Source organism: Drosophila simulans, chromosome 3L (genome assembly GCF_016746395.2).
Source record: "Drosophila simulans strain w501 chromosome 3L, Prin_Dsim_3.1, whole genome shotgun sequence".
NCBI lineage: Eukaryota > Metazoa > Arthropoda > Insecta > Diptera > Drosophilidae > Drosophila > Drosophila simulans.
Genome location: NC_052522.2, coordinates 5,431,236 through 5,448,247, shown reverse-complemented (window position 1 = coordinate 5,448,247; position 17,012 = coordinate 5,431,236). Strand labels below are relative to the sequence as shown.

Genomic DNA, 17,012 nt, shown 5'->3' with positions numbered 1-17,012 from the left:
AACAAATCTGCGCAGGTGAGGCGTTTGAAAGGTGTTTTAAGAGGTTCAGCCACTTGAAATAGTGGGATCTAAATTCAGGAATCTTTTAGCTGTTTTTTGGCCTATAGGTTTCGTCTTGTCTTGACCACTTAAAGTTGCGGCTTGTGTCGTGTGAGCTTAATTTGGTGTCATAATTCAAACAAATGCCTCGCTTATAAATTAATAAATATTTATAGTTTCAATGCCCGGCTTAGGCAAATATTAGCTCGAAATATAAGCCCACATAAGCGTTGGTCAAAGTGTATCTGTAGTTTTGCAGGCACTCGGAACGGAAGTAAGAATTCAAATTCAATCGGTGGCAGCGGATAAATTTCGCTTGGTGTTGACAGTCAACGGCACACAAGTGTATTGATTGATTGCAAGAAGGTGAAGGAAATTTGTTGGCAGTTTTGTCTGACCATGTTCGACCTTGAGGTTTTTGCTCCACCCGCTGAAGAAGAGGTCGCCCCTTCCCCAAATTATCTCCGATACATGGCGATTTAATGTTCTCTCAGTGTTCGGCCACAATTTGTATGCAAATGATTTGTTGATATGTTACCAGATGCTACTACAACCTCTACCTTGGCCAAACAAGTTCTTGGTGTCTGATATCATTGATAAGATGGCCAAGCGGATTATGTTTTCTGGCCAAATGCCTAAGACAATTGCGGGCTGTCACTCCATCAGACCCGGTCGTCATTTGTCTTGGCATTATTTCAAATCTTAATTGGCCGCGAATTCTTTTTCACTCTCGTGAATTTCTCACGTATTGTACGATGACCAATGCGGCGAACAGGGGCGGATTTAAGATATCATTTGGGCGCTACTTTGTTTCTTTTTATTCGAAAACTTTCCCTTTTTATAGCTAGACTATTAATATATTATATTAGTTTAATATGCTATTATATTTAAAAATAAAAAAATGTTTAGTTACTATTTCCTAAGATTTCCGATGCTTCTGTGACTAAAGAGACTAGAGTTGTTTGAAATAATCTTATTAATCCGCCCCTGACTTTGTCAAAAATCATAACTTAGGCCTGGTATTCTTTTGATTATCTTAAATTTGACTAATGCATTTTTAATGAAACGCCTCGAATGACATCACACACAATTTGTTGGTCGAGAAATGGAAACTACCAGAAATCAAGCCTAAAATTGGCAACTTGTCACTGAATAAAAAAATACGTAGCAGCTCTTCAGAAATTCCAAAAGAATTGCGTGAAATAATTACAAGATAATTCTCAAGCTGCTCGGCTGGATAAATTCCCAGCTGTCATTAAATTCTGCGAAAACTGCAAACGGATGTAAATGTATCTTTGCCATAGCATCTGTGACGCATCCACGAGTGCGTTTCGCCTTTCACTTTAGGCTGCTCCCCCCTCAAAAAAAAAATCTTTTTCTTTCAACTGCATCCTGAAATTAAAGGATTACAGGGGCGTTCTTCGTTTTTACAATTAAATTGAAATTAAACTCCAGTAGACTTGCCCGGAAACGGCTTGAGCAGAACAATCGAGAAGGGGCGATCAGGATTCCGAAGTTGATTTATTTTTGGGCCCCAGATTGCACAAGGGCAACATGGCAAGAGTCATTCAACTCCGGTTACATAAGCATCGATGCGTGCAACCGAAGGAGGAAGCAGCTGCTGGGATCCACGTTGATATCTGAGATGCGAAGGTCGTCGGCGAATGCAACATGCAACATGGAGACCTGGGATCAAGGGACTTGCCCTGCGCACCCATGACTCATTGGCAGTGGAGCAAGCCATTCGGCTGAACGATTCATGGTAACGATTCCCCATCTCATTTCATCTCATCTCATCTCATTGGCTTGAGTCAGAGGCGTTGACTTTTGGTATTTCGTTGGTGAGACTGCAACAAATTGATTTTTTGGTAGGCTTTCTAAATTTGGTGCTTCATGTGCACATTCTGTCTACCACAAAAATGTTGGCCAATGCGTAGCTCACTCGCCTCGGATTCTTTGTTAGCATGAGATATTGATCTTAGGTTAAACTTGCTCATTTCTTGTTCCTTTTTTCATATCGAACTTGGCTTGGGCTTGTTAAAATCGTATATTTCTATTTATATTTTCGATTTCTTGATAGTTTCGCCGGCTTTTTGAATTTGATTAAGAAAAATATAACTTGTTTTGCGACTGATGATAGCTAAAAGTTTTTCGTTTTGGGGTTTTGTTCTCTCAAAGGTCATTTCCAAAAAAAAAATATTTATTGTGTGACTCGTTGTGCTCATAAAAATTTAATTTTGTGTGGGCTAAAAGTTCGGAAAAAAAAAATATATATATATTTAAATTCCACTGAGTCTCAAATTTGGATTAATCTCAATTTAAATATGTACAATTTCTTTGTCCCTTTTCACAGCCTCAATTTTACCTCAACCACTTGTTGCTTTTTGGGTTTATCGCGAAATTATGTTTAATAATTTTACTGTCAATGAAACTCTGTCAAAAATGCATTTACATATGAAATAAAATTAAAGCAAAACAAAAGCCCCGGTTTTTTAATATTTCATTTCGTTTTTCCTTTTTTTCGGTCAACTCGATTTTTTCGGATGACAAAAAAATTAAAGCAAAAAATTTTATAATGATTTGAGAATGTTGAAGGCTTAGCAGGATAAAGATATAGTAGCCGCTTACTAAGCGATGTCAAGGTCATCACTCGTGGCAGGTAATGTAAATGGAATGTTGAGAATGCATTTAAGTATTTGACTGTTAACGTTTTTTATTATTTATTATTTATTATGCATCCTTGCTTAACATTGCCGTTGGCGAATTGCTTAAAATGTATATTTTTTAATCTTATACTAAGCCCACGTAGACATATTTTACAAAACGAAACCCAGCTGCGTTGGATGGTTGCATGCTGAGCCAATTTGGGATTTCACTGGATTGCCCCTTCCTTAAGTTGGGTATCTTAAAGGTTTAAAACAAAGCTTAAAGTAATTATTAATCAATATAATTTGTATAAAATAATTAGAAATATTTTTCATTCAAATTTTAAGTAATTACTTATATTTAAATTAATTTCCATTGTTAAGGTTTTGATTAAAGGGTATTTAGCATTTGTTTTCTCCACATCACTGCTTCCCTTACTCATTTCTGTTTTTATAGTCGAAAATACTCATACATTGTCTTCATTCGGTGGGCTTTGTCCTTGACTTAAGCATTGTCATTAACTTCATCCTGTTTAATGTCCAAGAGAAGAAGCTGATTATTTTCTGTGTCAATTGCTGCATTCAAGAGCAAGCCGAGTATTCGTATTAAGCTGAAATTGTTTCCCCTTTTCTGGCAGTCGGGCCATTTAATCCGCAAAATTTGCTTTAAATGTCAGCAACTCTTTAAGAAATGAATGCAACAAAAAAAAAAATATATTGAGAAACATTCTAGCTAAGCGGATCATTAAACGGAAGTGTTTCGCAACTAAATGAAAAGGTGTCTGAATTATGGCAAATGGATTGGTAATCCTATCTGACATTGGGTTCGTGAGCTCATAGATTAATTGCTTAGCTACTGTGTGAGTTCATATCAGGATTTAGAAACATCTAAATTCTGGCTCATTTGTGATCAATAGCTGCTGCAGAGGTGTTTTAATTATGCCCCTTGCATACACAGGAAGAAAATTAGTATATGCGGAAATCGTGCGTCAAGCATAATAAATCCAAGCTCGCCTGGTTTTTTGCAAAGCTTTAATTAAATCAATAAACCATCTAAACAATTTTTAGCAAAATATATGAAACCTCAACGACGGGAGCCAGAAAAAGACGACAATCTATCTATATCTACGTATATCTGAAATATCACTCTTCGATTAACGATAAAATTAAATCAAAATAAACACGAAAAACTCGAATTTTCAATTAAAGACAAAAAACGTTCTTTGAACAAACAAACACGCGAGACAATAAAACATAAAAGAGAATAAATAAGACGAAGAAAAAAAATCAATCTCTAAATATTAATGAACCCCAAGAACCTGAAAGTGAACTTAAATTCTTGAGACACGCAAGCAGATCCTAGAGAATTCCGAGCGAGAGAGTTCGAATCGCCGAGGAGAGTGATCAATATATCAAGTATACGACCCGTGGCTTAGTTCGAGCTCATCTCTCCGGCGCTTGTCCAAATAAATTAACGAATCCGGCGAAAAAAGCAAACTCGTTCCACTCACACTCGCACACACACACTCACGCACTTTAGGCCAGGTATCTGTATGGGTTAGGAGCTGCTCTCAAGTACGATTTTCAGTCTTTTTTTGTGTCGAGTGTGTTTTTTCGCCTTTTTGTTTCGCGTCTGCCTCTGTTTATATGGCTAAGACTCGATGCGTTCATCTTCAGTTCGTCCACATCGGTCACCACGGTATGAGCTCTAGTTTAGGCTCCTAAAAGTAAATACTAAAACACTACCCAATCACTTGTGATCGATCAATGGCTACAGCAGCCCCAAGAGAACTGTACTAATTGCAAGGATAAACACGACGGAATATTTGCAAATTCCAACTTTATAGTGCGAAACTGTGTGCCTGCCTGCGATTCAATATACAACTAAAATAAGCATTTTCTTCTTTTCAAGATTCGAAAAGGGATAACTGAGTTTATTCCATTGTAAAATTCAAAACACCTAAATATTTACTGGCGTTTCTTGTGTCAAATAAACCATAAAATTCGTTGCAAAATGGCGCGTGCAGCTCTGTGCATGGTAAGTTAAATGAATACTTAAGAAAAAAACAATTAGTTTTTAATTATTCGATTTTGGAAAAAAAACATATTGCCAAACGAAAAACTATTGGAGTTTCTTAAATTTGGGTGTAAAAACAAATTGATGTCTTCAGATGACCTTCGATTTGATTGTTATTTTAACTGATATTTTGAAATGACATTTAGCAGTTGGCTAAAAATATTGTCAAACATTAAATGCAAATAAATACGTTTGTTTGATCACATTCAAATATCGTATAGTGCATGGCAACCAAATTTCAAACGCTTACGAGCTACAAACTGCATATAGAATATTTGTACAACTCATAACTGATATTTAAGACGGAATTCCGCATTTAACGAGCGTTAACAAGTCCGGGTCAAATTATAACTATTTCGGAACCCCATTTTTCCGTACAATTTATTTACACAAGTACGGGCGCAAAGGCGAATTTGTTGAAGAAACGTGCGGTAATAGTACTAATAATAATAGTAATAATAGTAATAGCCAACCGGCATTTTTCTGGGCAAACAAATACGAATACCGGCAATTTCGAAACGATGCGATGCAAACGCAGGCGCTTCTGTTTGCTTTGGCTCACAACGCAGAAGCAAAAGTATTGCCCAGTTTTTATTTGACTTGAATTTTTTGTGCTGCTAACGCTGCTGGATTTTATTATTGCTGTTTGGAATCGAATCGATACTCGGTACAATTTTGTTGTTTTTAGCCAGGGTTAGAAGATTAGTCAACGCACAAAAATGCGCCAGTAGGGAAGTACGTTGTTTACCGAAAATAACGAATTTCTGGGTATTTAACTAAGAGATTCAGAGAGAGTTGTTTTTGACGTTGTCTGCATTATGCAAATTCGCATTCATTTTTTATCATTTGCCACTTTTTTTGTGTTGTCTAACGGAGCCACATATTAAATGTGCAAAAGTTGAGGCTAAATAAAATCGTGAGTCAAGGACTCGCTTCATTAGGAAATACTATCGCAAAAGAGTGTTAATTTGATTATGGCCAAAAAATTCTTAGATAATGCCTATCCAAAGCTGTTAATTATTTTTGCTTGTGACTGCTACTCTTTTTTTTTGTACCTGCGGTTTTACGAGCACCGAAATTCCCCCAAGAGGTGCCATAATGATGCTCTAAGTGAGCCGAGATACTATCGCCATTCGGCGTAGAAAAAAAAAATGGATTCAGTCTGGGGCCCTTGTCACCTGCCAAAGTGACCCAATCCTCGATGGTCTTTTGGGGTTAAGCTTTGCGGGCGCTTCGGCATTTATCACCGTCGCCTGCGGCATAAGCCTCTGTTTTGGGCCAAGATATTCTGCCAGACACGTACTCGGCCAACAAACAAAAACGGGTAAGAAAAATAACAAACGAAGTCGGGGGAGAAAAATATTGTTAATGCCCAGCGGCACCACGTTGACAGGGCATCGCATCGCATCTCATCTTGGCCCACGATTCTTTTTATTATAAATTTGTTCTCAGCTCGGCTTGTGCGGAATTTTAAAGAGTCCGCGGAATTTTCTTTGCCGCCGTTTGGTGTAGTGCAATTTGAAGAGATTTAATCGGCCAGTAGTGGTAGTTGCCCACTGAGTTGAGTCATAAAATGGAGTAGCCAAAGCCGAGTTTGGCATGACAAACAGTTGGCTGCTGGCAAACGGGGCAATTGAAATAAATTACATTTATTTGGTTGTAAAATGGAGCGTTAGGCATGTCCGATGAATAGTTAAATCTTTACAGTTACAAGAGCCAGAAGGGTAATTTAAATGGAACATAGTATATGATGTTTCCATTATTATTTAAACAAAAGTGAGAAGGAAAGGGCAAAGCACTTCTGCCAGGAAACGTGGACACAAAAACCAGTTAATGAACTTTTATACAAGCTGGGCCAACTTTCAGCTAGAACAACATTACGTAAGAGTTCAGGGAACTTCATCGTCTCCCATTCACTTTTATGGCTCATCGGTTCTACTATTTCTCCTGCTCGCCAGTTAACTTTCGATATTTAAAGGCCCAAAAGGTCGGCTTTTATGCCGCCACTAATTTATGGCGCTTCTTTGTTGCCATATGTTTGTGGCCAATTTCAATATGGAATCTGTATCTAAAATACGAATCTAGAAATGCAAATTAGCCCTCGATCGCTAGTCGGCGATTGGGAGAGACAATCGCCAAAGGCGGCAGCTATGGAGATATAAGATACATAGTTTTGGCGGCGATGATGGAGGAAGTCTTTGGGGCTGGTTTTAAGTAAAAACGAAAACGCTATACAAAGTGTATTCATTAAGCTGCAGCCAAATGCCAAGAGTTGAAAGTAAAAGTTTTTAAAAATAATATGATGTCATTCGGGATGCTTGACGGTGCCAGGCCCAACGGTTTATTTTTTAATTGCTTTAATAAATCAGAACAAGTCCAGTGGAACTTCAGTGACAGTCGGCGAGTTAATGAGCTACACATTCGGTGGACGAATTCCCAGCTATTGTCTCGGATCAAACTGGCTAATTCGTTTGCCTATCGATGGGTTCTGATCTCATTAGCACTTTTCTGCTCTCAAAGAATTCTAGATGCGTTGCTAATTAAATTCAAGTCTGGATTAACTGGAAAATACAAACCTAAAGGCCATCGCCCACAGCTGGTTATACTTGTTCCCCCGAATATTTTCGGTTTGATTAAAATTGTTTTTTTCTTTTTTAAGAAGATCGCAAAGTTTGTCAAGTTCTTATAAGTCTTTTGTTACTGCGGAGACTTTTTGTTTTTTGGTTGCCGGGCAGGCGCGTTATGAATGTTTGTTAGGTGGTTTTACTGCCATCTTTTTATCTCTGACTTTATGGAAATGTTTGCCGGGAAGCTGAGGCGTTGAAACAGGCATTTCACAATTCCCCAACAAAGTTTCGTTAAAGAGAAATTTCACAATTCCCTGCAGCCCGAAACTGCATCCCAAATGAAAAAGAAAAAACCCAAAGAAGATGTCATCGATTAAGGTCGCCGTTCCGCAGTCAGTTGCATTTTGATTCGATTTATAAACTTTTATGCGACAACAACACATTATTTCTTGTTCAATTCATTGGCCGCCGGCAAAAGATCGACCTTGAAAAGTATAAATACTTACACGAAAAAAAGTTTCGCTCCAACCGCCAAAGGGCAAAAGCAGTCAAGATACATACTTCAGCGAAAAGTGTGAGGATGACTAAACCGGTTACTTCTCGGATGATTATGATCATCGCGATGCCCATGATGATGATGAAAAATGCGCTGTACATCAGAAATCATGTTAACAACAACAGAAACAACCACCGCCTTGTGCGTGCGAATAAGTCGATTAATAAATTGTCTTCGCTGAGTTATGCAAACTCTTCAAGATTCATTGGCTCATAGTATATACAAGTATGTTACTACTAGTATGGTGCATAGTAACTATAGAACGCTTTGGTTCTCAAGGCGTAGCCATATGCGTTTTTTGGGTCACAACGCCAGTTGGCACTCGGTTTTGCATGATCTATGCGACTTGCAATTGATTTACTGCATTCGCAACTCGAAATTCGCCTCTTCGCACTTCTTTCATGACGCGACGTCTGTGCAACATGTTACACACATTTTGGCCCACATTCGTTGGCTGGCTATTGAGTTTAATTGATTGGCAATTGATGTGCGGCTTTGTGCAGCGATCAGCAGCAACTCAAAAGCGGGCTTGGCAGCCCCTTCACTCAATTTGAGAGCCTAATTACCCACAACGTTTTAGATTTGTCAGTTTTCGGGGCTAGGCCATATTCGAAATGAATTCATATTTCAATTTATTTGATTAATGCTTAGAGGAATTTGCATTATATTTCACTTCTATCTGTTTAACTTACAGTTCTTACTCACTTTCTTTATTACCAAATCAATGGCTATTTTCCTCAATTTTCCGCCAGCAAGTCACATCAATCAATCCATCACCATTTTCGTATTTCCGTCATGTCAACGAAAACAGTTTTCCCCGACTTTTGCTAGAGAAAAACTTGCTCAATATGTTAGTTTCCCATGGGGGTGAAAGACAAAGTTTCAAATGTAATCAACTGCCGTAATAAGTTAAAAATCAATAAGGACCAAAAATAATGAGAAACTTTAGTAATATTTAACCACCAGTTTTTCCATCGACTTCCAATGGCAGGCATGCAATGTGAGATGCGAGGAAAAAATGCGTAAAAAAACACATTTTTTATGAAAAACTTGCCCTGAGGCTCGATTATGTGGGTGAGATGGAAACGACCTCTGCTGTCAGCAGCTGCTGGATAGCATGGCATAATAAATTAAAAACAAAAAATACTCTTTCCATAGACTCTGCGTTTGTTGTGCATAATTTCTGTATTATTGATTAGTGGCGGAGATTTTGGAGCAGGCGATTTGGCAACAATTTAAACTTGAAGATATGCCAATCAAAAGACAGTTATCCGTCGAGCCACCGATTTGCATTAATGAGATTTCATATTTTTCTTTTTTTTTCGCCATTGGAATCTCAGTCTTGAATCTCGACCCGTTTGATGGCCGCGATAGGCAAATAAATTTGTTTTATGAGAAATTCATTTGTTTTGTCGCCGCATTTTTCGGTTTCCTTCACATGGTTTGGTTTCCACTTTGTTTGCACCCACAAAGACGCCAAATTATTGACCTTATCGCAGCCATTGATAGATGGAATCTATGGCGGGTGTTAACCATAAAATGCCATTGTTTCCCCTTTAATTACTGCATTAACTCTTTAACCTTAAGGCAAACACACCCTCGACGAAGAGATGGAGTCTCAATTTGGACGCGAACAAATCCATCAATTCATAAGGCAATCGATTATTTAGCATAACGCGAAGGTTATATACACCGCACCTGATTTTTTGGCTACGAACTCAGCGACATATTTAAGAATTATGATGTTTTAATTCTGTATTAGGATGGGGTTAAGATAACTCGTTTTCACAAGGAAGTCTTGGCGATGCCGGAACTTGGCTTGCCTTTATTAATTCTATGGGCAATATATGCAAATCGTCGAACGGATCAGTTTCGTAATCTCAGCTATTCAGGCGGAGATCTTCGGCCAAAAGATGATCCAACGATTATTACGAGTATGTGGGCCAGTTGAGAGCTAAAACCTGATGCTAAGTGGTTAGTGGTAATCGATTTGGCGGTGCCACTCAGAATGCCAGCAAGTGCATTTAGAACTAAGCTAATTGTCCATTACTGTCAGTGGAAGCCAACTAGTTTTTCTTGGTCGACTGTGACAAATCTTGGGAAATTAGCATGTTCTGCCAAATCGCAAACTCCAGTTCCAGTTTGCTAAAAAGTCCGTCAACATTTGACGAGTGAGCCAAGAATGCGTTGTGATTCGATTATTATGCCTTTGACATTTTGCCAGCGGTTTTGGTGAACGGATTTTTGTTTTTTTATGTGCTGTATTTTTCTTTGCCTCGGTTTCGAATCGAACCGGATCTAAATGGCTGCTGATTTGCTTGGGCCTGTTGTCGGAGATACAAATAACCAAAAACGAGCTCGGGCATTTGACTCATCTCTAAACGGAGTATGCAAATTCAGCCGAGCGGAGCCATGCCAAGACTTAAGTCTTTGAGATACTAGCTCGGTTTCTGTGGGGGCGTGCCATGAATGTGACAAATCTTTCGACAGTTGTAGGATTTGGGTTTTTCGTTGGACAGTTTCATTAATCATTCGTCTTTGTTTTTTCCAGGCCGTCGCTTGCATTTTCTTGCAATGCGTCTACTCTGCTAAGTTCGATGAGCAGAACCGTCGTCTGATTCTCGACATTGACGACCAAAAGACAACGAACCGTCAGTACTATTCGTCAAACATTGACACAAGTAAGTGAATCCGTTTAACAATTTTATATCCGTGTCTATCTAAGCCGCTTGAATCCATCCCAAACATCCGAAAAGTAAAACTAGAACAATCCCCTATTCAATCCATTAACTATGTAAAAACCAGTTGAATTTTGTACTGCCCATCCATTTCTGATCTGACCCATCCATGCAGTTAGTTAGTCTTTGTTTTTGTTATTTACATATATACCACCTAAGTAGTTAACTTGACCAACAACAAATTGTTATCGTAGTAGTTAGTAGTACCGTAGTCGTAAGTATTTGTACTGCCCCCTTCCACCCCTTTCGATAGTTCAACCGACTTACATCAATTAATCTATACCCTCTAAAAATCGAAACACCACCAATTGTAGTACCCTCCTATATATATATATATACATTTATATATATTTCCGTAGCAGCTTTACTAAACTCACCCAGTAGAACTCGTAGTATCAAATTGTAAATATATACACGCTCAACAATCAATCAACCATTACCTAAATCTCTACTCTCTCTTATTCTATGCTACTTTCTCCTCCTCTTACATATAAATTTACACTTCTTTCTACAGTTTTGTGTAGGCATTTGCTCTTCAGTGGCCAAAAGTTCTACATGAAACCTCTTTTAAAAATGCTTCGCATACTCATAACTCTACCACACCACCTCAAAATTGATTACTCCGAACAAAAACCGAAAAAAGAATTGAAAAATACCCAGCCAACAACAGCACACAACAAACACCAACATTTTCCTTATACAAACCTCATCTGATTAGGTTCTTCGTGAAACTTTCAGTTACAGCGCCCTTTTTACAGAAGTTAGATCACAGTCAGTTAGTCGAGAGTGTTAGGGTTATATAAACACACCATTTACAGGTCCTCACAGCACTACAAAAAAAAAAAAAAAAAAACCAAAAACTGCAAGCAATCACACCAAACAAAAGCGTTATACTCTAAACATTACTCTTCCAAACCAAACAAAACCCCACCAAATCAAAAACCAATCCAAATCGACACGAACACGATCAACCAAAAGATGCCTATCGGTATGGCTACGATGTCGGCAAGACCGGCAACTTCCATCACGAGACCCGCGGTCCCGATGGAGTTACCTACGGCTGCTACGGCCTGATTGACCCCTACCACCTCCTCCGGGCAACACACTACGTGGCCGATGCCCACGGCTACCGCACCGTGGAGCCGGAGAAGCCAGTGGAGACCTTCCCGCCACATCTGTACAGCGAGACCAACGGTGGTCCATCCGAGCCTGGCATTGTGCTGCAGTGGGAGGAGCTGTACTTCCCAATCGGATGTGGAAAGTTCGCGAATGGCGCCCAGCACGGCGTCCCATTCTTCCTAGATGATGTAAGGGTTGATGGAGTTCTCCTCGGGCGGTTTCTGCTCATTTCCTAGAATTCAAACCACCGTAGTGCTGTTTGGTTAACAAGATTCTTGGAAATGCGTGGAAACCCCTGAAGGACCCCTTCTAATCCGATGCACCTACACATATTTTCCAGTTTAAGAACAAAGGCGGCAGCAACGATGCGATACCATCGTTCTCAGCCAACACAATTGTGATCAAGGGCTCCGACCAGAAGAGTCTGCCCATCCACAAGCCCACTGGTCCACTGGTGCCGCAGGGCACGGGGATCTTTGGCACGGACAAGGGTCATTCGGATCTCAGCCATCCCGGCGATCAGGCGCCGTCCTTCCATTCGGTGAACACCCTGCTACCGGGCAGCAACAGTGAGCAATGAGCTAGAGAAGGGATCTGCGGATCGGAAACTGCATAGTTTGTGTCCTTTTAGATGATGGCCAGTACGTGCCGGATAGTAATCCCTATGTGCATGTGATTGGACCCAATGGCGGAAATGGAGGCAATGGAGGCAGCGGATCTGGCGGCGGTTTCGGTGGAAACGGAGGATTTGGAGGCGTTGGCGGTTTCGGACCCAATGGCCCGGGTGGCCCGAATGGACCAAAGGGACCCAAGGGTCCTCCGGGACCACCGGGACCACCTGGCGGCCTGGGTCCGGTCGGCGCGGGAGGAGGAGCCTCAGGAAAACCGGTCTACAAGGATGGCGACCGTACTGGCCTGGGCGGCGGTTCCGGAATCGGTTCCGGTGATCGCATCAGCACCGGAAACGGTGGCGGTGCCGGTGCCGGCGATCGTTATATCAGCGGAAACGGAGGCGGCGTCGGTGCCGGCGACCGTTATGTCACCGGAAACGGTGGCGGCGTCGGTGCTGGCGACCGTTACACCACCGGAAACGGTGGTGCCGCCGGCTCTGGCGATCGTTATACCGCCGGAAACGGTGGTCGCTATACCACCGGAAACGGTGGCGCTGTTGGTGGCGATCGCACGGGCGCGGGTGCCGCCAGCGGTTTCGGAATCGAAGCCAGTGGCCAGTATCGCCCGGATAATGAGGGAACCTACACGAGCACCTACACGCACACAGAGACCGGTTTTCCTGGGGCCATTCCATACACTCCAGGTTAGCCCTCCAACGATTTCTCTACACATGGAGAGCTAAATTTGAACGAGCTGTGGAGGAAGCGGATGAAATGTAACCTGATATGGTGTTACCCAATGTAAAGAGGTTCCAATGGCACATCGATAAATTTCTCATCTTAGTGCGCGATCAGTTCGTTCAAATTTCTCTCTTCAAGGCTTTTAGTTCGTAAGATAGCAATCTTAAACGTATGTCTTCATTACAATAATTCTTACTTAAACTTTAAACTATTTTAAGAAACTATTTGTTTATTTTCAGCCAAGAAACAATGATTTCGCACCTAATTTCGATATTTTCTATAATCCTATTTTGCAATTCTCCCAAAAAGACCATATACACACATATATAAGTCAGGCAATGCTAGGGCACGTTTTTGATTTCAGTTATCCTTTATCAGAGCACCTTTCCCAAGAGCGCACAATCCCAATCTTTATTTATACCTATACCTCACTTTCTATCCTTCCTGCACAAAAAGTTATCGAATGAAATGAAAATGAATACCAATTGATCACAAATTCTGTGTCTCAGCGTGCATTTGGCTGAGATCGGATCAAAGTTATATCACTCATGCTTGCACCGATTCTTCAGTTCAACACCCACCCATCCACACACAGATACACACCCACACCAATACACCACAACACCCACACGAGTACACACACTTATTGTAAAATAATTACACGGCACATGAAAATGTAAAAAATCCGCTTGAGCAATGACTATTAATCAATTCTATAAACGCAACTAACAATTAACACCTGTGATTTATTTTAGTTTGGTTTTCGGTGTTCCTGATCCCCCAACTAAGCCCATACTTTAATACTAACTCCATCCTACTTGTTTGCTTTGTTGTTATGATTTTTGTTGTTATTTGGTGTCGGTCTAGAACGTAAGCCTGTAATTTTCGAATGTTACACAATTATCTAGAGCAGTTTTAGAAAATCAGTTGCCGTAGTTAATGTATTGTTTAACTTATGTAGTTACTAGTAGCTAGTATCTGTAGTAACTGTAGTTAAAACGTGAGCATGTAGAAAGTACACTTTTTACGGCACAGTTTTTAATCGAACGATTTTTATGATCTTTAAATCCACTATCTAGATAACGGTAAATATAATGGCAACGGCGGACGCTATAACGGTGAGTTATAATGAATAACTTTGAATAAGACAATGAATACTCATTTCATTCGACTACAATCCACAGGTATTAACGATGGTCGGTATTATCACGATGATTCGGGCAAATATGTTCACGTTGAAGGCCCCACTGGACCACCGGCACCCCCATATGTCCACGTTGTTGGACCCGAGGGCGGATACGGCGGAAATGGCGGCAAGGGAGACGGCGGCGGCGTAGGCCCCGGCGGCCCAGGCGGACCTAAAGGACCTGGCGGTAGAATCCTTGATAGATCTATGTTCTACAAACATTTTCATTACAATTTAAACACGCTTCTCAGGCCCCAAGGGACCCAACGGACCTAACGGACCCCCCGGCCCACCTGGACCACCCGGACCACCTGGTAGGTGTTATATAACAGCCATAAATTTTCTTTATTCTAAGTATTACCCATTTCTCCCATTTTCTAGGACCTCCCGGACCCAAGGGACCCACTAAGCCTGGACCTTTCGGACCCCCGGGACCTCCCGGCCCACCTGGACCCACTCGTCCTGGACCATACGGACCTCCCGGACCTCCCGGACCCCCCGGTCCCACTCGTCCCGGCCCACCAGGTAAGCCCCCCTATACACATTTCAGTATCAGATCCTAAGAAAGGACTCTTTGTATTCCAGGACCCTCTCCCAACGATCCTCGTTACTCGGACAAGGAGACGCCCGGCTATCTGCCACCAAACCAACCGGGTAAAATCTCGAAACCACCTCCATCCTACTCACAAGTCATTGAAATTGAACCACCAAAAACAGTCTATAAGCCGAATTACGAACAAAATAATGATTATGCTATTAAGAAACCATCCGTAACGACAAAGCCACCACTAACATATATTCCTCCTTCTTTCCCCAACACTCCAAAACCCTATGTTCCCGCTCCCGTTCCCGCTCCTCAACCGCCATCCCAAAAAATAACCACGACGATCGTACAGCCAAAGGTCCCGGCTATCACTATTGAGAAGGATAAGCCACATAAGAGCGTTACCACACCGCCAGTGACAACGGGTAATATTGAAAACCACACTTACTTGCCACCACCACCGCCGACTCCCAAATACGTGACCAAGACCAAGACCCCGACTCCACTTCCGGTGCCCACTCCGGCTCCGATTCCGATCCGATACGAACCCTCGACACCACGACCCTTCGAAAAGGTGGTGACCAAGCCGCCGCAGATCCAATACCATACGCCACAGGTGCCCGCCGTGGTGGTGCCCAAACAACCCGTGACCGTTCCGTACAAACCCGTGACCCGACCTCCTACCGTTTACGTTGAACCCAAAGTAACGCCACGTCCCTCTCCCCCATTGCATGTGCCATCGATCAGCGATCAGTCCTGTGTTTGTAACGCCGATAAGACGCACTCATCGAAAAGCACCCTTACCTCAACCACAACCACCACCACGAACTCCTATCCCAATCCCGCCTCCGTTGACTTTAATAAACAATTTTCCGGCTTCAATGGACAAGCAAACTTCGGCAGCATAATAAACGCCATGTCACTGACCCAATTGCCGGTGATACCCCAGGCCCCAGGACAGCCGGCCTTCTATCCGCCGGACAAGATTCCCAAGGGAGCCGTTATCGCCCTAATGCCCGTTGTCATCCTGCCTCAGGAGTACTACTCGAACTGTGAGGAGAACTCAATTAACCAACACACAAACATCGATTCCTTCCCGCTGGGCGTTCAGCCTGGTGTATCCTTCAGCCTCCACTCGGTGCTGACGGGTTCGGCGCCCAAGGATCAGTGCATGTGCCCATGCTCGTGCACCCAGAATCTGCCCAACAGACTACACAAGAAACGCGAAGCCACCGATGCTGAGGCACCCGTCGATGTCAAGGCTTCCGAGCCCGTGGCCGCCGCCTCCGAAGAGGTGAAGACCGTGGTCGAGCCCGTGCCAGCCGCCGCCGAAGAGGTAAAAACCCTGGCCGAACCCGTGCCAGCCGCCTCCGAAGTGTCCAAGGCTGAGGTCGAACCAGCAGCCGCCGCTTCCGAGGAGGTTAAAGTAGCGGTGGAGCCCAAGCCCGCAGCTTCCGAGGAGGTTAAAGTAGCGGTGGAGCCCAAGCCCGCAGCATCCGAAGAGGTTAAGGCACCGGCTGAACCCGTTCCAGCAGCATCCGAGGAAGTGAAAGTGAAAGTTGAGCCCCAAGCAGAGAAAGTCCTGGCTGACCCCAAACCCGAAACCAAGGTGACTAGTGAGACGAACTGAGACAAGGACGAGAGGACAATCCAATTCCCCTCCCAGATCCCGCTTGCATCCCATCCCAACCTCGATCCTACCTCCTTCCCGAACAACTAAACCTAGTCTAAGTGTTTTTAGTGTCTGCCAGGCAGGGCCAACCAGCATTTAAGAAGCGTTAATCGAATGGAGAACCCAGTTAATGTGTTCGCTTACTTGAGTTAAATTTCGAAATCGATGTTAAACAGTTTTGGTAAATGCACTCCAAACCGCCTGTCCACGATGAGTTTCGGAGCTCTCTCTAATGTAATATCTCCTTCAAATTCTATTTGTAATCTAAACATTTCCTGCAGAGAGCACTGTAAATTGGCAAAAAAAGAGAAAATTTTTTTGTGACATGTTGTTTATTATGCATTTGTGTATGCTTTTTATTTTTTTATGATTTTGTTCACTTTTATTTCTTTATGATTTTTATCAACTTTAGTTCTTAGTTTATTTAATGTCTACTCTAATCACGATTGAGACGGAATAATGAATTGTTATGTCAAAAGAGAAATACTGAAATTAAATAAAAATTAAAAAAAAAAAA

The 17,012-nt window shown here is 42.0% G+C and overlaps 1 protein-coding gene across 6 annotated transcripts; it reads left to right on the top strand.

The window, feature by feature from the left end:
* The first annotated feature begins 4,274 nt into the window (after positions 1–4,274).
* LOC6736884 (collagen alpha-1(I) chain) lies at positions 4,275–17,012 on the top strand. Of its 6 annotated transcripts, XM_039294103.1 has the most exons (13): positions 4,275–4,383; positions 4,597–4,722; positions 10,436–10,565; positions 11,601–11,929; positions 12,082–12,310; positions 12,373–13,056; positions 14,173–14,211; positions 14,278–14,466; positions 14,531–14,593; positions 14,661–14,804; positions 14,865–14,933; positions 15,176–15,248; positions 15,571–15,705. In XM_039294103.1, the coding sequence occupies exons 2-12, from the start codon at positions 4,699–4,701 to the stop codon at positions 15,199–15,201; spliced, it is 1,926 nt and encodes a 641-aa protein (XP_039150037.1). In that variant the 5' UTR covers positions 4,275–4,383; positions 4,597–4,698; the 3' UTR covers positions 15,202–15,248; positions 15,571–15,705. The 6 variants fall into 6 exon arrangements, with proteins under 6 accessions (XP_039150037.1, XP_039150035.1, XP_039150038.1 ...); XM_039294101.2 differs by having other exon boundaries at positions 14,865–15,248; positions 15,571–15,856; XM_039294100.2 differs by having other exon boundaries at positions 4,276–4,383; positions 14,173–14,178; positions 14,335–14,466; positions 14,865–17,012.

Excerpts from the sequence above, each read along its gene's own strand:
- LOC6736884 (XM_039294099.2), top strand. The coding sequence starts at position 4,699 with ATGGCGCGTGCAGCTCTGTGCATG. Across the intron at positions 12,311-12,372 it reads CCTGCTACCGGGCAGCAACA|ATGATGGCCAGTACGTGCCG; the intron begins GTGAGCAATGAG and ends GTGTCCTTTTAG. Across the intron at positions 14,594-14,660 it reads TGGACCACCCGGACCACCTG|GACCTCCCGGACCCAAGGGA; the intron begins GTAGGTGTTATA and ends CCCATTTTCTAG.